Source organism: Tachysurus vachellii, chromosome 5 (assembly GCF_030014155.1).
Source record: "Tachysurus vachellii isolate PV-2020 chromosome 5, HZAU_Pvac_v1, whole genome shotgun sequence".
NCBI classification, from domain to species: domain Eukaryota; kingdom Metazoa; phylum Chordata; class Actinopteri; order Siluriformes; family Bagridae; genus Tachysurus; species Tachysurus vachellii.
In genome coordinates, this window is record NC_083464.1 from 9,163,921 (window position 1) to 9,187,882 (window position 23,962).

General features: G+C 37.3%; 1 protein-coding gene across 1 annotated transcript in view; it reads right to left on the reverse strand.

Moving 5' to 3' along the window:
• Positions 1-23,100, reverse strand: part of LOC132845250 (E3 ubiquitin-protein ligase HECW1) — an 89,762-nt gene extending 66,662 nt beyond the window's left edge. The window contains exons 1-4 of the mRNA XM_060869171.1: positions 22,994-23,100; positions 6,066-6,372; positions 5,843-5,950; positions 1,822-1,916 (exon numbers count right to left, since the gene is read on the reverse strand). Coding sequence (XP_060725154.1) covers positions 1,822-1,916; positions 5,843-5,950; positions 6,066-6,372; positions 22,994-23,041 — 558 coding nt within the window. The 5' untranslated portion in view covers positions 23,042-23,100. The remainder of the gene's footprint in view (positions 1-1,821; positions 1,917-5,842; positions 5,951-6,065; positions 6,373-22,993) is intronic.
• Positions 23,101-23,962: the final 862 nt, after the last annotated feature.

Here is a 23,962-nt window from a genome sequence, read left to right on the forward strand (position 1 = left end):
ATTTCTTTGTTATATTCACCATGGTTAAGTGGACAAGTGCTCTTTTTTGTGCACAGCTTCATACAGCTTTGGAACAAAAAATATAATGATTTTATTGTTTAGTGATGTTATTAATCTCTTTTCTCTCATGGTAGTCCAGTGGCAGGATCACAATGGCCTGGGTTCACTTCTTGGCCAGGGACCTAACCTAGACTCTGAGGGGTTAACTCTCAGTGTTGGACCCCAGCCTGAATAAAATTAGTGGGTTGCCTGGCATAACAATGGCATAAAAATGCGGACCATCTAAAGCATGATTGAAAATACAAAATGAGAGGCAACAGAAAATAAATAGAGGATATATAGAGGTTTTCCAATAACACGAATAAATAAAAGCTGCTCACCAATTACATAAAATCAAGAAAGAATGCAATGTGCCATAAAAAGATTAGGAGAATTAATGGGAAGGCGAAAAATTATAGAGGATATATTGCATGATGATATACAGTAAACCATATATCATGATAAAACCTTTACCTCATTTTACATAGTAAAGTAAATATCTGCTTAAAATACTACTGGTGGATAGTAAAATGACCATAATAAGAAAGTGGATGAAAAAGGAACGCCCAACAAAAATGCTAGAGATTGAAATTGTAAACATAATTTACTCAATGGAAAGACTTAACTTTATGTTAGACATGAGAATTGAATTTTCATAAAAAATGGTCACCTAATAAAAGATACCAGCGTAGATAATACACGCAAGTTAGCAGGTAAATATGAAGGAGTCATAATGTAAATGTTTGTGAATCTTAAAAATCTTGTGATGGAAAATTATGTCTATGTTTTTTGGTGTTGCGTCTGTAATAATTTCTAGGGCCAGACAGACAGTTTTTCTACCCTAACTACGCTTCTCGTGAAAATGATGGAAAACTAAATAAAGATTTTTAAAAAAGAAGCACAAATAAAAAATCAAAGAGTTAGAAAACCAAGCAGAAAAAGGTTGAGCTCGTTTACCAAAAATGTGACTATCTATGGCAGCCAGTATGCTAGGGTGCCAGTACTTTTCGAGAAGAGTGGATACAAGCCTGTGACATCACCTGAGTACCCGTGACGCAATCCCCTTATTGTGCTGAGTGTTTTTATATATCACATGTCAAAGTTGTGGAAAGTTTCTTAAATATTGCATATATTGGGGCGGGGCTGCGGGAAAACCGAAAGGCCAGTAGGTAAACCAATTTAAAGCTTTGTCCATAGTATTACCCTAAAGAAGCTGGCCAAGTTTGGTTTAGATTTAAACTTATAATGGGTATCTATGGCAAAAAAGGCCACTCTGAGACCTGGTACCGTGAGTACCGATACTCTGATCGCTTAGAAAAGTAATAGCAAGAACAGAGTCTACAATATATCCGATGTTGGTGCATGTGGCTCGAAAGCCCTAGGAGAAGTAGCAATTAATACATTTTTGTCTAAAAAGAATAAGCAAAACAGAATGTTGGCTTCTACAATCCAATATAACTATTTTGTTCATCTTTTTGTGAGAGCAAAGATAAAAAATGTTAATTTATTGTGAAAAATTGGGCATATTAAGGTATCCATAGTCTGTCTTGTCTGACACAAATAATAGAACCCTTTCACCCCGTCTTCTGCAAAATCCGTCATCAAGCCGTGTTAGCGCTTTGTGGATTTCTGCCTTTAGCCACAAACTCACTAGCCTCATTCACCTGTGTGACATCTTTTATGTTTTATAAGGGTCATAGTCAACAACAGTCGTGTGTGTGTGTGTGTGTATGTGTGTGTGTGTGTGTGTGCGTGTGTGTGTTTGTGTGTGTGTTTACTTACAATAGCTGAAGGGTTTCTGACTGTTACACAGGGGGTGGTGGCTCTCAGTGCTCCGCTCACTCCATGATAATACTTGAAACAAATCTTGGTCTCAGCTATATGATGAAGGAAAGAAACCAAAAGGCCTGGTTGCTAGGACATCATCAACAGTGACCCAAAACTGTCTCACAGCCACACAAGCCTCAGCTTCATGTTGTTAGATATGAAATAGAATATGAATACATTTAATGACAATGTAGACACTGATCAGACATAATTCTGAAGTTAAGTACATTTCTTACTAAGAAGTATACTGAGACACAGCTAGAAGCCAGACTAGTTATTACTACACAGTCTAGTCATTTTCTTTACTCATAATGGCCACTAATTGCAAGCTTTCACAAGTGATTGACACTGTAAATGACTAACTGCAGATATGTTAGACAAGGCTTAAGAGAACTTGGCTTTCTTAAACTTAAAGTGACAAACTATTTTTCATTCACTGACTACTTCTGAGTCTGAAAATCTCAATGATGTCACACTGCTCAGATATTTCGCTGTGCAAGAAAAAGAACTATAAAATACACCAGAAACACATCACACTATAACCTCATCAATGTATCATATAAGCAATATCAGTCTACTGTAAAAGAGTTACCAGATTTGCACTTATTCCAAGCAAACCTATCGATTTCACCTGGCAACCCATCTGAAGACACTCAACAATCCCAAACAATTTAGGAAAATAAAACACATCTCTAAAGCAGAAGTCATGTTATTTGCAGTAAAAAAAAAAAAAGGGTCTGTATGCCTCAGCACTTCATTTGAGTGGTGTTGTTTTTCCCGCACTTTGCTGCCAATGTTGGCACATCTATCACGCAAACAATTACTAGCTTGGAGACATCCAGCAAATAAGTATTCATGAAACTGCACATCCTGTCACCAGTTTAAAAATGTAGAAAATGAATAGTGAGAAAATGGTAGCTTGTTTTTCCCCATTTGTGCAAGAATCAACTAAATATAGCCTATATGGACATGGAGCAGCCATTTAAATGAAGATTCAATTGAGTGTATAAGAAGCCCTGTCATAGCTAGCTTGTTGAAAAAAAAATTGGAAAAAAAAGGAAAAAGTGTAAACTTTAAAAAATGAAAGGTGGGTAAATTTAATAATGAATTATTAAATACGTAAAACAATAAAAGTTAATTATACCTGCTTGTGGACATTTAGATCTAAATGCATTTATGTTGTAAATAAAACTTTTAGGATTTTTCTTTTTATTCTTAATTTTTTAAGCAACATCAAATGACAGAACCACAGAGAAACACTTAAAAAATTCAGCTTATTCCTACAAGTGTAGAGAAAAATGCACCTACTGTATATATACAAATAACTATAAATAATAGATGAGGCTTTAGCCTGCAGATGGTCCTAAACATTTATTTCCTACCTAGAAAGATCTAATTTCAGCATAAAAGAGAATAAGGAGTTCATCAACTGATGAGATGGGCCTACTATTATTGTACTTCTTATTTATTTATTTATTTATTTATTTATTTATTTATTTTCAAAATAGGATTCAAGCATCTGCACTTAACAGAATTCCTAAGATTTGTCTTAAATCTTTGCTTACATTTAGCAGAGAACATTTACAGCATCAGCATCTAGCAGACACTCTTATCCAGAGTGACTTAAATATTTTTATTTCAGTTTATACATCTGAGCAATTGAGGGTTAAGGGCCTTGCTCAGGGGCCCTGCAGTGGGTGAGACTAGCTGGGATTCGAAACAATAACCTTCCAATCAGTAGTTGAATCACTGAGCTACCACATCCCATACACATGCAGTCACCAGTCATCAGTAGGTGTTCCTACTATACTGGTTGCCATGGTAATAACGTTTATCAGTGTTGTTGGATTCCACATAAGAACCAATTTGTTTTCTTGCACCTAAAATTGAAACATTGAACATGGAGATTGCTGTTTGTGTCTTGTCCTGCACTGTTTACACCAGGTTGCACAGTTGCACTTTATGTGGCTAGGACTACTTACTAAGTCCTTAGTCCTGTCTTTGTTTTATGTAGCACCACAATCCTGGAGAGACGTTGTCTCATTTCGCTGTGTACTGAAACAGCTATATATAGTTGAAATGACAATAAAAGTTTCTTGACTTGACTTGACTTGACTCGTGTCGCTTTGAGTTTCTGTTTGTGTGAACGCTGTATCAGTAGATACTTGCACAGTACAACATGTGGTGATGGCTGGTCATTATATTAGACGAGTTGGCTAAAATATAACAACTAAATTTAGCCTAACAATTATATAATTGGAGCCAAGCAATCCATTATATCACAATGTCTAACTGATGGCATACAGTAATAATAATAAAACTAATAGACTCTGTCCTACAGAGTAAAAATGTACCATTTCTTTCAAACTAAAAAACACCAAACTTCAATTCTAGTGTGTGATTAGTATATCTTCTTTTACTTTCTCCTCCAAAGGCATACTGGAAAAAAAAGTTGATAGAGTCATCCAAAAAAATGACACCTAATCCACTTTGTTCAGATTCATTATGCCCATGGCTGGATTTCAGATGCACCTTATTATAGAACAAAAGGACCTGACAGTCACTAATAGACTGCATGACTACATCTACAGCCAAGAAGGAATTCAGCCCCAGACTCGCTTCTTTATACCAATCTGTTACAAAGCAATCCTAAATAATCCACTTTAAGACATTTGATAATGGCAATTATGATGTACTGTAGATTTCGAACATTTAAACCTTATATGTTTGTAAGATGTGTGTCTTTAATGTGTGTAAGATGAGAGGCTTAGTTTTGCTAGCTCATTTATACTGGCTGCCTTTGATTATGTGGTGGTCTCAAAAAAATCTTCTAAAAATGCTTAAACGAAGCTAAATACTTCCCCATATGGAATTACCATGGCTTCGAAAGCATTCACAGCACACTGTGCACACAAGCTGCTCACTGAGCAACTCACATCTGGCCCACTGTCTCCTGATAAATGAGGAACAATTTCCTGTTTGAACCATTTACCGTTAGCACTTAGGACATTCATGGCAACAGATAACTGCCACAGATGAAGACATGATAATGCAATAATCTGACTTAATATAGGTTTTACTTTAGTCTCCAGGCTCTCTAGACAAAACAATTATGGATTTTTGTATCATTGCCAATCCTTTCTGCTTGTAGGTTTAGTAGATATTGTGCTAGATTGTATTATCTGTATGTATTATTGCATCATTTTAAAATATCATCGATGCTAGCCTCGCTAGTCAGACTTTACTAGAGAGATTATGTGTCCTTCCAGAGCACTTGAAGGGTCCCTCCCGAAAACATGCCACAATACACTGCAAAAACCAAAACGCATTGATGCTCACTATCTTTCCTTACTGGATATGATCTTATACTGTACTTTGGAAGCATCTAAAAAAATACAACTTTGTCTGCAAATAGTAGCTTGTTATCATTTGTAGCACTTAATAATAAAAAAGTCTACTAGCCTACAATGTAGCTTGGAGTGCTATGACGGAAACATGTCCGATTAAGCTAACAAATTTATAGGAGAAATAAAACTTAAATATTATACAGTGACTAATAAGAAAAGATGCTGAGTTTTGTCCTAATGGCTTATGCAACGGGCAAGCTATCAGGAATACTTTACACTGTGGCTAATCAGAGATATAAATCAAAAAGTAACCATGCACCATTTGCATGTTCTTGACACTTTGCATAATGGCAGTGTGACAATGCTGATAATATAAATATTATAATAAGGTCTAGCAGTAAAATATATTTAATCCTGAATGAAATGTATTTTTTCTATATCAGTTATACCTAATGTTTAGAGATGAGTTTGTCTTTGCATACAGCAACAAAAAAGGAGCAACTGATATATTTCTGCCCTGAAGTTAATATCAAACTAAATAATAAGACAAATGCTTAAAAAAACAGCTTCTTCTCTGAGCTGCAATATGACTAAGAGAGTGAGAGAAAGAAAGAGCAGGGAATACTTACACTCCATAAAGTAAGAGCTGGCATCAATCTTCCAAACAATCTGCCCTTTATGGGACCCATTTACCCCACGGTTCTTGTAATCCAAGAAGTTCTCTGACAGAACCTCATCTACAGGAGAACAGAAAGTGCACTTTTTCACAACAAACTTCACAAAAAAGCATCCTTCTTTACCACGGGCTAATGATAGTTTGGATTGCTTTTTACAGATTAACTGATAACTCACCGATCAGGTACATGCCGATCCAGTCCCCGGGGTCTACTTCCTCTTTGATGTCCCAGCAGATGAGGATGTCCTGCGGCTGTCCGATGCTGTAGGTCGAGGCATTGACTGTGAGGGTGGAGCGGCTGTGGCTAGACACTAGGTCTGGGTCACTAGATGATCGTGGCAGGGTTAAAGGGTTGCTGGGTTCGATTGGGGGGCATTGTTCAGCTGTGAGGCTATATCGTGCCCTGTTCTTACACCGCCGCTGGCTCTGGGAGCTCCGGGATGGCGAGGACATAGCAGTCAGAAACCTGCCCTGGTACAGGTTCTGTAGAGAAAAATAAAGAAACAGAAATTCCAAACATGTTATAATGATGTTGCCAAGTCCATGTCTTACTGGTCTTTAGTGCAGAATATATTCATAGACTAGAGAGAGAGAGCGAGAGAGAGACAGAGAGAGAGAGAGAGAGTGAGAGAGAGAGAGAGAGAGAGAGAGAGAGAGAGAGAGAGAGAGAGAGAGAGAAAAGCTGCTTATATCAATTATCACAGGCCATTTAGAATCATTCTCGTAGATCTAATGCACAGCTTCATGTAGATAAAGTTACTACAAGCATGGCTTTGTCTCTGTCTATGTTAATGTAATTGGCTCAGACAATTAGACACATTACTTTGTGGTATTTGAGAGCTCGTGATCAGTAAAAACAAGAAATATAGATGCAGTACTGATTGTCCCAAATGCCTGGATGATATAAACTCTTACGTAATCATGGCATATTTCAATAAATGGGAATGGGAAATCCTTGTCAGTGATGGTTTATTCATGGAGGATGCAAATGGATGTTTTGTATTAAAATGCAAGATGCTTGTGACTGGAAGTGAATATTCTGGAGGTTCCAGGGCCCTGGGTTTGATCCTGAGCTTAGGTTAGTAAATTCTGAATTAACGTTCTAGTACTTAATTAGAAACAGCCATTCAGTCTACTGCATATGTCTATGGACTGGGGAGGAAACCAGAGTTCCCGGAGCGAACCCTTGAAGCATGGGGAGGTGCACAGGTTGGAAGTGAGAATTATCTATAAACCCTGGATTGCTAACCACTTAGCCACAATGACCCCATGTTTTATATCATTTATATCATATTTTTATATTTTCCTTTTATGCTTCTATGTAAGTAAATTCTGTATTTTTAATGTAAATTTTGTCACTGCAGTCACAAAACGCTGTGTACATGTCAAGATGTGTATAGTTGTGTATGTGCATGTGAGAGAGACCAATAAAATTAGAATTTGAGAAGCACAATCAAATTCCCAAACGAGCTGTTGTAGTGAAAATAATCATGGTATTATCTTGACTCACAGCTGTGTTGATAGTCAGTATGGTGACCTAGTATAACACTACTGTATGAAATTCTATCCATTTAAGTAAATGTATAACTGTAACCGTGTAACTATTTAAGATATAAGAAACTACGACTAGGGGATGTGGTAATCTAGTGGTTACGGTGTCAGACTACTTCTCTGAAGGTTGTGAGTTTGATCCCTGAAATGTATCAGTCAGGATTTAGGCCTCATCATATCACACAGACAGTGCTGGTTAAAGTTGTAAATGACACTGTTACTGGCCTCTGATCAGGGTTGTGTCTCTTTGCTAGTATTACTTGATCTTAGCGCAGCTTTTGATACCATTGACCATGCTATTCTACTTGATATGTTAGAACATGGTGTTAAAGGGACATCCCTTGCCTGGATCGGGTCTTATTTGACAGATAAATATCAGTTTGTAGATCTAAATGGTGACCATTCTAAACAAACTAAGGTAATGTTTGGTGTTCCGCAAGGTTCTGTTTTAGGCCCATTGCTTTTCTCCCTATATATACAGTTATTTGTAAAAATCGGTATTGGCTTCCATTGTTATGCTGATGACACGAAGCTATATGTTTCAGCTAAGTCAGATGTGAGTCACCGACTTAATAAGATTGAAGATTGTGTAAAGGACATTAGACAGTGGCTGCTTACTAACTTCCTTCTGCTTAACTCTGACAACTCTGACAGATGTTCTTTTACTAGGTCCACAGGCAACCAGAAGTAAGCTTTCCTGAACTCTGGATGGTCTTTCTATTACATCCTGTGCAGCAGTAAAAGACCTTGGTGTGATTATTGATACCGTCTCTCATTTGAAGCTCACATAAATAATACCATAAGGTAGCCTTCTTTCATCTCAGAAATATTGCTAAGATAAGAAATATGATGTCATTACAGAAACACTAGTTCATGCATTTGTTACCTCTAGGTTGGATTATTGTAATGCTTTACTGTCTGGATGTTCCAGTAAAAGCATAAACAAGATCCAGTTAGTCCAGAACGCAGCAGCTAGTGTCCTAACTAGAACCAGACGATATGAACATATCACCCCTATCTTATCCTAATTGCATTGGCTTCCAATCAAGTTTCGCATTGATTGTAAAATATTATTAAAATAATATTATTAACTTATAAAGCACTTAATGGTCTCTTGTTTATTTATGATCCATCATGCCTACTTCGATCAAAAGGTGCAGGCTATTTGGTAGTACCTCAAGTACAAAAGGCTACAGCAGTTATGTAACAGACTTCCAATTAGTGTTCGGGACTCAGACACAGTCTCAGTATTTAAGTCCAGGCTAAAAACACATTTGTTTAGTCTAGCTTTTTATGAATAGCTTTTCTTAGATAAAGGAGTAGATGTAGAGGCTTCATGGGCATAGAGTGTTTGGTGAACTGGGATGTCTGGATAGTGTCGGCTTACCACCCTCACAAGTCGCTCAGGTTTGCAGACTGTGGAGTGGTGGGACAGTTTACATCCCAGGAAGCCCTCATGTCTGTTCCACCTTCAGGCTCTAGCCTTTTAGTTATGCTGTCTCAGCTAGTCTTGCCAGAGTCCCTGTCTGCACTTTGCACATATTTTACATTGTCCATAACCTGAATACAGTCATACCTAACAATTTTTCTCTCTCTCTGTCGCGCTATATACAGTATGCCACTCCCGAGCTCTCGGTGTTCCGAGTTCCTAGATCGTCTGCTCGTCTCTCCTTACGGAGCTACTTTATCAATCCTGATGTTCTACCACTGGCTGGAGTCTCGTCGCATGGTGGTCACCCTGCCAGGGATTGATCTGCATGGTCAGCCAGTGTCTCATTGAGATTGTTGTCTATGGAGCCACCTGGAGACTGTCATGCCTTCTTTTGAACCAATGTTGTGTCAGTCAATTGTATGGTCTGATCTTTATCAGCAATCAGGTCTGCGCTGAACTCAGCATTTACGATGACCCATTAGTTGCTCAAGGGGCTTTCGGTTGCACTATTATAAACTTTTGTAGAAAGGACATTATTTACATTTATACTATTTACTGTAGAGCGTCACCCAAATCAGGATGGGTTCCCTTCTGAGCCAAGGTTCCTTTCAAGGTTTCTTCCTCATATCATCTCAGGGAGTTTTTCTGTCACCCCCGGCTTGCTCATTAGGGATAGGGATAGTCAGATATATAGTATTTTAAATTTTAAGTTAATCTTTTTTAAATTAATTTTAATTGTATATATTTTCATTTATTTATTTTTATTCTTATTTTCTTCTTATTATTATTATTAATATATATTTATTATTTTTCTCTCTCTTCTGTTTCCATACTTCTGTAAAGCTGCTTTGAGAGAATGGGAACTGTTAAAAGCGCTATACAATTAACTTGAAAAATTCCCAGGTCCACCAAGCTGCCTATCACTTGTCCCCTGAGCATCCCTTAACCCTTTATTGCTCAATTGTATAAAATAAAATTAAAACGTTTTTATTAATTGTAGGTCATTACATTTCATGTATTTGTTTAATTTTATGATATGTAAATGTATAGTGTGGTGGTGGCGCAAACGCCTACACACGCAGGCTGCACGGACACGCTCCTCAACCCATAAATGCTGTGGCTCTGAAGAAACAGCAGCACTTCAGCACCAGGGACAGTGTGCCTGAGTGTGGCTGTGAGGCGGGGCAGCCAAAACCGGAGGAGCCAATCAGGAGGATTCTCTAACTTTTCACCCTCCGAGAGTAGGCAAACTAAGCGCAGCAAGAGGTAGGAATGTAAGCATGTTTCCGGCACTACTAAAAGCAGATGCCTTCTTCAGTGTCAGCAGATCCACTGGACTGAACAATGCCAGGCACCACAAGTCACCAGGCACCACGAGTCACCATGGAGCAGCTGCTGTACCTCTTGGAGGCCAGTGTGCATCAGAATACAGTCACCCAGGTACCTCACAAAGTACAAAGTACCTCCAGATGACAACCCCAGGAGCTTATGGTCATGAAAAGGGTCTCCACAGCTGCCGCTGTCCCTCTCCCTGATCCAGGCCATGACGCCCAGAGGCTCCTATCAGAGATGACGGCCGAGGACAAAGTGCAAGCTTTTCTGCTCTCCTTTGAATGGACAGCTGTCTGGGAGGTCTGGTGGAGATTTGAATGGGCCAATCTGCTCCCCCACTGCTTACAGGAAGCCCAGCTTGCCTATCACACCTTGGATGAAGAGGAAGCCCTCGAGTACGACTAAGTGCTCTTAGGTCCCCGAGACCTGCTCATTGCCCTGGATTGCGCTCTGGCACTTTGCATCAACAAACCCTGCCTAGCAAACTAAATCTAAATCACTAACAAACTTTGGTAGAAAAAAAATTTTTGACTTTCCTTAAAATTAGGGTCAACCTGAAGAGCAATGGAATATGTGGTTCACTGCAAATGAAGCAAGAAGACAAGTGAAAGAATTTGTACAGCAAATGAAATATCATCTAAAAAAATGAAAGGATGAAGTGATTGCAGCTAATGACACAGCTGGAGACACAGAACATCCATAGCACTAAAAGCCCTACTATAAAAAGCACAAATCACACTCTCTCACACACGCTCAGTGCTGAGATGACCACAAGAGACTTGATGGACACAGAAAGTGGGGTCATGTGAAAGCTGGGTAAGGAGGATGAAGAGCAGATCTTGTGAAGGGCACTGACCTTAACACCACACAGGTGCAGCAGCATAATGACTCGCCAACTCAAAGCACATCAAATCCTGAAGAAAGGGTCAAGAGGTTACACACGCACAGCTTCCCACGACACCATATACACATAGCTGATGTCTTTCAATAGCCATGCTTGTACAATTTCCAGAACACAGTTTTAAGGTGAATGTTATTAAATTATTAAATTGTTATTATTTATTGTAGACACATTTTTGGTTAGGGGGGTGTTCTGGTATATATATATATATAAAACATTCTGACAACATTCATACAACTGATGCACATCATCTGGTTGACAAAGAAAACGTAATTTAAAAAAAATCTTGCATACACTTATTTGGCATATTTTTGTAAAGCTGTTTGGGGACAATGACCATTGTTAAAAGTACTACAGAAATAAAAGTAAATTGAATTGTATTGAATCCAGTCCTAACAAGATCCAATGAAATACACCAAAGATGATGTATTTTTTTTATATGTGTTGCAAATATATTGCAAACATTTCCTAGTATGTAGGAAATTTTTTGTCACTTACTATATGCTTCCTGTATCTAACAGACTCCTTTTGGATAAGTATACGGTACAATCATATACCTCTATTACCCGAAAAAAAAAAAAAAGCCACAAGATAATACACACCACAGAAAAAAAGAACATGACCATTGATTTTTTCAGGTTTAATTACACGATACCCATCGCCATTGACTGTAGGATCATTTGCTTTTCCTCTTCCCGATAAAGTCCGAATGTGCTTTCATTTATAATAATAATAATTTAAGCTCATGGTAGGTGAAAAAAATCATTTCATTGAAAAAACAAACAAACAAACACGAACGCACACAATGCAAATTTCAAAGTTTCAACTAACATGAAGAGAGAAATAAAAGCAACTGTAAGGAAGAAGAAGACAGTTGAGTGGTTAGATGGTTGAACATTAGAAGAAGAAGAAAACAAAGATAAATCATAACCTTCATTCATTCATTCATTTTCTACCGCTTATCCGAACTACCTCGGGTCACGGGGAGCCTGTGCCTATCTCAGGCGTCATCGGGCATCAAGGCAGGATACACCCTGGACGGAGTGCCAACCCATCACAGGGCACACACACACACACTCATTCACTCACGCAATCACACACTAGGGACAATTTTCCAGAGATGCCAATCAACCTACCATGCATGTCTTTGGACCGGGGGAGGAAACCGGAGTACCCGGAGGAAACCCCCGAGGCACGGGGAGAACATGCAAACTCCACACACACAAGGTGGAGGCGGGAATCGAACCCCGACCCTGGAGGTGTGAGGCAAACGTGCTAACCACTAAGCCACCGTGCCCCCCTAAATCATAACCTAATTGGGTTAATTTTTACTAATACAGCACTCATTAGATAAAGAACTGAATGCACTTTGGTTTTGCCATGACCATGAAATTATCGTAAATTACACTAAAATGTATTACTTGAGTAATTTAATGTAAATGTAAAGTAATGTATTACTTGAGTTATTTAAACTCAAATTTCAATATATTACACACTCTGACATGCTACATAATCTATACTGAACGTTAACATTTTTTTCACGTAGCACTGTTGCTACAGAGGTTGAGGCCAAATTGTTGTGGCACGAAAAATAAAAATTAAAAATTGTTTTTAGACAAAGTTTGTTGAGGAGTGCAGAAACCTAATACCTCTAACATCTCAAAGTCGAGGCCTAATGGTTAGAGAGTTTGACTCCTAACCCTAAGGTTGTGGGTTCGAGTCTCGGGCCGGCAATACCACGACTGAGGTGCCCTTGAGCAAGGCACCAAACCCCCCCAACTGATCCCCGGGCGCCGTAGCATAAATGGCTGCCCACTGCTCCGGGAGTGTGTTCACGGTGTGTGTGTGTGCTCTTTGGATGGGTTAAATGCAGAGAACGAATTCTGAGTATGGGTCACCCTACTTAGCTGTATGTCATGTCACTTTCACTTTTCACTTTCACATTACACACCAAAGTAGAACAGATCTCTGGGCAGAGATCACTAAATAAAAACTCTAAATAAAACACTGGAGGTTGTATTTATAAATTGTCTTTTTTGTTTTTCTCTTACTATCATTTGGTGAAGTTGCTTCTGTCGTTTCTTCCTCTTGAGCTCGTTTTGGGTTTTTGTGGATTAATTGCAAATACTGCTTCATTTTCCCGTCAACTTGCTCAACTAGCAGCTGTGTAGAAATTATGGGTGCGTTACTTAGGAATCATGGGAAATGGAGTTGGACAAAATTACTTAATGCAGCCAGGACATATGTTTCAATCACAGAATGTACTACCAAGTATAACAGCAGTGTGCCATCAATCTCTCACACACACCCACACACACACACAACAGCAAGCACAATAAAATTACTTCACACTATTAAGCATCTCTGTTATAAAAATGCAAAACTGTATCACATGCAAAGTAAATTTATTCATCACACAGAATGTTTCGTAGGATGTGGTGACATATATGTCACTGTACAGCCCTTAATACTGGCTTGTTTTTTTTATTCATCCTGATCATATACTGTACCATCTAGTGCACAAAACCCTTCTTCTGTCCATTTGTCCAAACAACCCCAAAAAGACCAAAAGCCTGACACTAAGTACAGTAAAAGCTGAAACATCCATTACTTAAAATAGTCTCGATGCTCTTGAATGGAAAACCCATCTGCGACTGGATGGATCCACAGGTAAAGAAGCCGACACATCAAATTAGATCTCTGAGAAAATGTGCTTCGTGATAACGTTACAGCCTGAGAGCCGAAGAAAGGATTCTCCTCCTCTTAGCCATGTCTTGCTGCATTATTTAAGTGAATTAAGAGGTTGATGAGATTCACAGCTCAGGAGGATTCAGATAAAGTGAGGCACATTTCCACTGATTAATTCTAGGAACTATTTTTTTTTCTCTAAACTGTAATATGCCTGTAATTGAGTCTTTATGAGTGTAGTCTCTCAGTGCGAATGTACTGTATGTAGAAATAAACAAATGTGCTTTTTTTTTTAGATATTTATCAGTACATTAATTAAAAGATATTAGCAGTTTTACGATTATCTAACTAACTTTTTTTTTGCTCATGTTTGCTTTTATGAAAACACAACAAAAAAGGTCAAACTATGAAGGAAGACCTTATTGAAGTCAGATGTTATTACTGTGGCTGAATTGCTGAAAGAAAAAAAAAAATCAAGGTTTTGTCATAATTGAATTTTCCTGCCCGTATCATATTATGATACTTCAAATTCAAGAAAGAATAAGCGAACTGTATATTACCAAGATATAAATATATAACCATAATTTTGTGTAATCAGGTTTTAGGAAGCCAGCATACATGGTAGTTACAAAAAAAAAAAAAAAAAAATTAAAGAACAAAAAGTGTGCTAATGATGAGATAAAACCTCACTAGCTACAGTACACGAACGATTTCCTCATGCACTGAACGTCATGCTTTAATCAATTCACTGGTTAACTACATGGTGTAACAAAATGGATGTAAATCTAATCATTTCAGTTTGTAATCTGATACAGGATGTCAAAATGTCTGATATTCTCCTACTCTGCATTCGGAATTAAATTAAATGAAATTTTGATATTTTCGCCCATGCCACCATTTTTAATGCTACAGTATATAGCATTAACTGTATAGTTATAACAGAATTTTTAGAAATCCATAATGCTGGATTTATTTGTTTATTGGATGTATATGCAGCCAATGTAGCTTTCAGAACAGAATTTATGAATGTGTGGAAATTTCGCCTACTCTAAGGGCCTTTTTACACCTGGTCACTTCATGTGTTTTCTCTGATCCGATAGCTATCTGATTTGTTAAAACTGTTCCATTTACATTAGGCCACATAAATGCGTCTTAGCGAATCGGATATCAATCCGATCTTTCTACTCCCGCCCAAAATGCAAATATATTTTACCTCATTTCCGGGGTAATTGAAATGGAACACACTTTGGTGTATGCAGTTTTCAGAATGCAATCAAAAAGAAGACGAAAAAACTTGTTACGATGTTTATGCTACAAAAACCAACCCTGTGTGTCGTCCATGTTATTTGTTTCTGGCGCGACGCACGACTCGCGAGTCACCTGCGAGTGACGTACTTCCGTTTGGGAGGAGTATAGCGCTGACGTATGTGGCTTGAACAACCACATTCATTTACACCTGTCCAGTTTCATCTGAAATGCGTCCCAGACCACCTCCTGAAGTGGTTTGAACCATCGGATTTATATCCGTCTCGAAAACGTATCGGAGGGCATTTAGACCTGGTCTTTTTTCGATCAGATAGCTATCTGATCACAGAAAACGCATGAAGTGACCAGGTGTAAAAAGCCCCTAAGACTGAAATGATAAGTGCTTACATTTTTGATAAATGCTTATAAAAACATTTTTTTTATTTTTCCTGATGCCTTTATTTTTCATCCTTCAGTGCGGGTTTCACAAATTACATTAAAGTCGAAATGGCATTATGAACTGTCATACACAGTGATTCTCTGCAGAGCTGGAGGTGCGCGAATCATATTGTAAAATAGTGGCAGTGTCATACCGGCTGAAATTCCATCAGCAGAAGGACTGGTGCTACACGCATGAGCGCATCACACTTGAAGATGGATGAATGCTTTCTAACCCGCTAACACTTGGAGTGCAAAGAAGCTGACTCTCTTATATACTATAAGAACCCACAAACACACAGATACGCAGACATACTTTTGCATACAAATATAATTCTGGGGTAAACATAAGGATAGATGTACTTCATTCCCTATATATTATCGGTCTAGAAATGAAGGAAATGTGCAGTCACATCTATTACATCACCAACACTGGAAATCCGAATACTGTAAATCCTCGAACGAGGCTCTGAGGACATCATTAGCCATAGAAGACATGCAGCCACATGCCTGTTCCTTCTGGATTATTAGGGTTTCTCAGTAATCGAGATTTCTGTGAGTTAAAGGGAACTGTCCATTTCACCATGTCTGCTATTGCCATCATTATTATTTCACTGATTATTCACTGTCTGCTATTGCTGTAACGCATATAACCTCACACAATCACTGCTAAGTTTCAGATTTTGCATGTGCACATTTTTGGGCTCTGTATTCACAAAGCACATCATGTCTAATGGCTAATTACTACCACTCTCCACTCTAGAACCTCCAGTAACCTTAAATTGCTGGCTCTTTCTTCCAAAGTGCTCGCTTTGTTCTTTTCTTTGCTCCCTACATGAAAGGATTTTTACAAAAATCTCTAGCAGGTCTTAATTAGTAGCTACATGATCATTAGATAGTATAAGATGCTGTAGACCTTTAATGGTTTGTGAAATCTCATTATTTGGAGTAAATAGTCTAGGTTTTATGGCTCATTTGAGGAAAATGTCTTTTTTTTAGAGGGTAGAGCTTCTGTGCACTTAGGTGTATACAGTACAGAGAGGAAAAATACTATTATTCGACTAAAGACTATTGTATTCAAGTGTTTTGCTTTTTACTTGAGTTCTTGGAATCTTTACTGATATGGAAACACTTCAACATAAAAGAGTTTCTTTTAAGGTATTAAGGTTCTGTAGTGAACCTTTTTTCTAAAAATGAGTACTGTAGCAACAAATGTTGCGTCCCATAATCCTACTACTACAACTAATAACAACAACAACAACAATAAGAAGAAGCGGAAGAAGAAGAAGAAGAAGAAGAAGAAGAAGAAGAAGAAGAAGAAGAAGAAGAAGAAGAAGAAGAAGAAGAAGAAGAAGAAGAAGAAGAAGAAGAAGAAGAAGAAGAAGAAGAAGAAGAAGAAGAAGAAGAAGAAGAATAAGAAGAAGAAAAAGAAGAAGAAGAAGAAGAAGAAGAAGAAGAAGAAGAAGAAGAAGAAGAAGAAGAAAACATACAAAGACATAAAGTATACAGTATGAGATGCCATAATAGTTCATGTTCACTCATATTGAACATCATATTACCCTAACCTATTACCCCTAGTCCTTTCTCCAGCCTTGTTCCCTCATTGCTTTTATTTATCTTCTGTACTGTGTGAACTTGTGCTGTGTTAGTTCATTAACTTGTCTAAATATACCTGGCTGTTTCTTTGTTTGGTTGCAAAACCTTATTGAATGTTAAAACCTTATTGAACCCCCACTATGGATTATGACCATGATATATACACCGATATATAGTGGTAATCTCACCAGCATATACAGTATGTGATGTCAAACATCATGACCATCTTCTTACAGCTTCTATACACTTAGCAGTAAAATATCCTAAGAAAACTGGCATTTCATCAGAGGTTAAAGTGACGCAACACTTGACAAGTGACATGAAGTAACAATGAATCTAAATCATAAATTATAATGCTGTAATCTGTAATCACCCAGATTCTAACTGGTGAAAACTTTGGCAGACATTTTATCTCATCTGTCTTTTTATCCAACTGAGCAGTTAAGGGGTTAAGGTCCTTGCTCAGTGGCCCATAATTGGCAGCTTGGTGGATCTGAGATTTGATCTCAAAACATTCCCGTAATGATAGTCCAACATCTTACAGCTACATAACTATATACTGTCAAGGCATGTTTGTCACATTTATTGCGCAGATGGGTTCAAGTACAGTGTTACTAAAAATGTGGGATATCTATAGGATCTCAAGCTGCTATATGATAATATTGCTATGAGATAAGACATCTCGTGTCATTGAAATTCCATTCCAAATCACTTATTGTATTGTGCAAGATTATCTCCTTGACAAGCCTGTAAATTTTATTTATATAGCACTTTTGTCTATATCTGCATGAAGATCTGGAACCATACTGAACAAGTCTGAGGTAACCATGAAAGAGAAAATCTCCTGAAGTGATGACAATGGGAAAGAATCCATGAAAAGAACCATCAATTGGAAGTCATCCACTCCTGAGTGATAATTGATAGTGGTATTTTGTGATTGTACTCAATAGCAAACTATCATGCACAATTAAAAAATTTATATTTGATCTTTGTGTATCATCAAATTTTCACCTGGGGTGATTTCATTAACAGTGTTAAACAATAATATGTGAATGATCCTGGCTTTGTCTTAGAGAACTTAAATTGTGCAATCCTGTTAGAAACACTCCCTATAAATATTTAAAGAAAACAGAGTGATGTGCTGTTAAACAACAGTGGAACAATAATACAGTAATAGAGAATGAAGGGAGGAATATTAATTATACATTCTGAAATTGAATTTAATGATGACCAAATGTAACACTGACAAACATTTGACTTCAGGGTATGAAATGGCTATACACTGATCTATCATAGCATTTCAACCACATTCCTAATATTGTATACTGTAGGTCCACACCGTGTCCAGCCAAAACAGCTCTGACCAACCATGGCATGGACTCCACAAGACCCACAGATGCTCGATCGATTCGAGATTTGGAGTTTAAGTGAACACTTTGCATGCTATGTTCCTCAAACCATTCCTGAACATTTTTGCAGTGTAGCAGGTGAGCACACTATCCTGCTGATAGAGGCCACTGCCATTAGGGTAAACTGTTTGCCATGAAGGAGCGCATTTTGTCTGCAGCAATTTTTACTTTGGATGGTACATGTCAAAATTAACATCCGCATGAATGTCAGGACTCAAGTTCCCTAGCAGAACATTGGCCAGAGCATCACAATGCCTTTGTCGGCTTGCCTTCTTCCCATAGTCCATCCTGGTTTAATCTCTTCCCCAGGTAAGCAACACACACACACACACACGTACACATACATGACAACATAGCTTTCGCTTACAATGAAAGTCTGTACATACTTGCTGTATTCCTTGTTCATACTTGTTCATACCTTAAAGCAGAAATAAGCAAGTGGATAGCTGACACTGGCTTAGAGACACTCCCTGTTCATAAAAAAAATTTACTGCTTACAGACCCATTCAGAATGCACTCTAATAGCTTCTCAAGCTTAACATCCTTAACATATATAATTTAAATGACATGAACGTTCTGACATTTTAAGCTTGTTCCTATTTCTTTCCTAGTAAATTGCTTTTACTGTACAGTACATAAGTGAGGCGCCTAAGCAGAAACCCATTCTCTGGCAAATCAAAACATGTTCTTGGAGAAATGATGCAACCTTAAAACATTACATTACAATTTCAGCAGAGAAGAGTGTTGTGAAGCATGTGTGTTTGTGTCTAAATGTGTGTGGATAGCATTGTCATCTATATAGGTCAAATCTTCACAGAAGTTCTTATAAGGTTATTAACCAGCGCCTCTGGCACTCACCAGTCAGTCTGTATAGAGCGTTCTATAAAGACAAATTGTTTTCATTACATGCAATTCTTTGCAGTATGCTTTCTAGCCCATTTCCAATAATAATAATAATAATAATAATAATAATAATAATAATAATAATAATAATAATAATAATAATAATTAAAAACCTGCATGTTGCTTTCACCCAGATAAGCGGTAGAAGATGCTAATGCTTTCAAATAAATACATAAACAAACAAACAAATAAATAGTACTACTACAACTACGTATAATAATAATAATAATAATAATAATAATAATAATAATAATAATAGTCAGGAGTTAAAAGTTGTAATTTATAAAGTAGCCATAAAGCCATAAAGTAAATAGCAATAGTCTATTTACTTCACTTAGCAATAGTCTATCCTTCACTTACCAACATTCACCACTTTGAGCTTGAGCTCATTGAAAACACAGACCAATTAATTACAAATAATGACTCCCTCCAGGAGTTTTTTCACAATTTTGCAAATTTGGGCCAAGATGCGTTGTGTGACATAATCACTAAACACATTCAGCTGAAGCCCTCTGCTTAAAAAAAAAAAAAAGAAGTATTTTACCACAAAAGCACAAAAAAACATAAAAAATCTGCAAGTTGCATCGCAAATAAAAAAAATGATAAAATAAAATAAAAAGCTAAAAAATCAAGCATTTTAGGCTGCAACAATCACAGAAAATCCTGGAGGCACTGAATAATTACAAGTTAAAAACATTGAAATTCAACACATTCAAGCAATGAACCAATTAGCTGGCATGTTAATCATATAAACATTTAAAACTTGTGGTCTAAATGCAAGATGGAAGTCTGCATGCACAATGCTAAGAATATAAATGATCTTGAAATGCATCGAAGACTGGTTCAAAATCCCTAGACAAGTTTCTCCAGCCTAAATAGCCATGACAGGAAGAATGTGAGTGCTGATATTTTTAAGTTCTCTCTTAGACTTTCAGTTCTCCTACTACTGTGAAACAATTGTGTAGGGGCTGATCATTTTAAAAGACAAATAAATGAATACATAAATATATAAATGTTTGGAGGAAAAAGTATATTGTGTTAATAGAAGTATATCATATAAAAGGAAAGGTCCTATTTCATGGTAATATTTAATAGGGGTTTTGTGAATGGAAATTGTTTTTGTTGTTTGAAAGTTCCAAATTTCTGACAGTAATATGAAGAGAATGCTTCGTACACTAAATTGTTAGTGAATGTGTCTGTAAATGTTTTCATACACCAAAGGAAGCTACAAAACCCCTGATCAGATTTCATTCCAGCAAGGCTCATTTTCTTTACACTCACAAAGTATGTTCATAAATGTCATTCCTACAAAAAAAAATGTTCTTACAGCACTTCTGATTTACATTTAGATACCTCCAAAAAATGCCTCAAAATAATAGCAAAATAGTTACAGCTTTTCTTCTAGGCACAGCAAATGCTAAATCCCAGTAATGCAGCTCAGCCATCGCAGTGCATCAGCAGCCATAGACGCTTACTAACTATTTCTCCTTTTCTAGGGTACCATTTCATTTCATCTCACTCTCTTGTCATTTCTCTCCTTATTGAACGTCTATAATTATTTGTCCTCATCATTAGTTTTGGATTGCTTTCTTTCAAGTCAGCTAATTTACAAAATGTACATTTATTTACTTGACAAAAAGTCGTGTATTTTGACAATGATAAGAAAAATCACAAACGTATCCCCATAATCCAATGTTGATTTTTATGATCAACATTGAATTATGGGGATGGAACTAACAGGATTTTCATAGAAAGGGCATCTGGTAGAGCATTTAAGCTTAGTGGTAGCATGTTTGGCATGGACCTCCAGGGTCAGGGTTTTGCTTCTTGCCTCTGCCCTACCTACATGTGTGGAGATTGCATGCTCTCTCTAAGCTTCTGAGGTTTTCTCTGATCATTCTGATTTCCTCCTCAAGGCCAAACACATGTGTGTAGGCTGATTGCCACTAAACTGGTTCAGAAAATAGATGGACAGAAGACTCATTCATAAATGGTCATGTGAAAAATTAGTTCTAGCTACTTTGATAAGGTAGGTTGAGGCTCAATGTATGATTTTGCCTAATGAAGAAGGAATCATTCATCAAAGTTTGAAATTAACCCTTGGTTTAATCAATAACTTCCTCTTAAACTACAAGCGCTTTAGAGAGATCAGACACTGATATTGGGATGTCTGGCAAGCAGTCAGTGTTACAGTTCATCCCAAAGGTGTTTAAGTCAGAGTCAGGATGAGTCAGGGTCAGGGCTCTCTGTAGGACACTCAAGATCTTCCACTAAACCTTCACAAGTGTAGAACTGGCCTGCTGGAAAAGGTCAGAGGCTTTTAGTTCCAGTGAAGCTACACTGTAATGCTACAGCATAAAAGACATTATTGAAAATGATGTGTTTCCAACTTTTGGCTGTGTAGTCTGTTGTTCTTTTGGCTTCTGCTTGTTAAGGGTCGCCACAATGGATCTCCCTTCCAGTTTTATCCACGTTTGATTGCTGGTCGGGGAGCAAACCCAGCCACTGAAGAGGTAACTCTCAGTGCCGGGTCCACGCAGATAAAACTGGAAGCGTTGCATCAGGGATGGCATCTGGTGTAAAACCTGTGCTAAATCTAACATGCAGACCTGGAGATCCGTTGTGGCAACCCTTAACAAGGAGCAGCCAAAAGAACAACATTAGCTAATACTGCAACTTAAACTATAAAGCCAAAAGTTGGAAACCAAAATAAATTATTATATATACCGACCTCTGTGAGAGGAAAAAAAACATAATACAGATTAATAATATATTGTTTGTGTTAATCCTTAGTGTTGACTGACAGAGACTGCTCAGTAAATTAAAATGATTTATGTCACAGTGCTGTTCAAAACTGGATTCAGATCGGTCAAAAGGCCCCTGGTTAGTTAAGCAATATCCCACTGGCAATACTGCTTTTATTTAACAGTTCCATGAACAAGCAATCAACTGACTGACACAAAATAGCCAAATGTTCTGTCTATTTTTACTCTGCAAACAGAAATAGAAGAAGCCACACATCAGTTATTTAGCTCAAATTGATTCGTACATCAAATTGACTTCCCTTTTTCCTTTTCACCATCATTTGATATATATAAAAACTGATTAAGAGCTGTTTTATTTTGTTTTGGGATGTGTGATAACAATACCTTTGCTTTATGTCAGGCCACACCACATCACATCACTGATTAAACCAATGATTTTTTCTAAAACAGCACACTTTGTTTGAAATGCTTAACACAGTCCAACTTAAATACTAAACAGGTAAGGCCACACCACATCACATCACTGATTAAATTAATGATATTTTTCTAAAACAGCACACTTTGTTTGAAATGCTGAACACGGTCCAACTTAAATACTAAACAGTTCATTTTTTTCCCCTGTTTTACCTGGCCTAGGTGTGTTTATAGCTTGTATGTATATGTATACATAATATGTAATATGCTATATAAATATAACATGCTAAGTGATTACGTTATGACCCTTTTGGCCACCCAGGTAATGGTGTCTCACATGTTTATAGCCCTAGCGTGGTGGGAAAGCCTTGCATTAGCTACTCTTCCTCTTGGTTAGACAAATGATATAAAAAGCTGCACGGCGACTTACCTGAGAGAATAAAACCTGCCTGTGGATCATGCTCCCATCACTGACCATGCTGAGAGCGACGCTCCGTGCTCTCCATAGTAATGTTTCCTTTTTAGCCGTAAGGTTCCCACACGGAAGTGAACAGTGAACCGCTGTGATAAAGGTACTCTTGTTGCCGCTTTATCCCCATCTGCTCCTATTCACTGGGTACCATGGACAGCAACCAATCAGCCCAAGCCTGTTATCACGCGCGCTCTGACTCCGCCTATAGAACACGTGTCTTCACAAATAACATAATAAGTAATATATTATATGTAATATGTAAGTAATATAAGCTGCACGAATAATGTAGTCATTCTATTTGGCACAATCACTTAAATCTAGAAACTAGATACTCGACAAATTGTGCTAATTTATTCATAAATCTGATACTGGATATATTAATGTTATAATAAATGAATATTAATGTATTTCATTTGGTGTGTACTGTGTGTTATTGTAATGATTTTATTTATTGTTATTTATAATGATGCACTGTGTAAAATGATAGAGATGATATTTTGAACTTCATACCTTTGGAAAAATATTGGCGTATGATGTGCAATGAATTTTCAGCTGATTTTAAATGAACAACAAAATAAAGCTTAAAATAACATACATTTTAAAATAAATATGCGAACAATGATTTAAATAATGTACAAAATAAACATCATTTTTATTTCAGCTGTTATGATGCAGCCCTGTTATTATTATTGCCTATTTTTTGTGATGTTTATGCTACTGCTAGTGCCTTTTGTAAAACTGGGAATACTTTACCTAAAGTAATTAGAAATGATTCATATCTTATTCTTTATTATCAGTCAGATTATGTACTTTATTATCACTGACATTATCTAGTAGAAAGAAAGTTATATACTGTAAGGAGCAGCCTGATTTTAAATTAAGGCAGCAATGCAGGATAGTAGCAAAGGGTTTAGCTTCCTGACATGG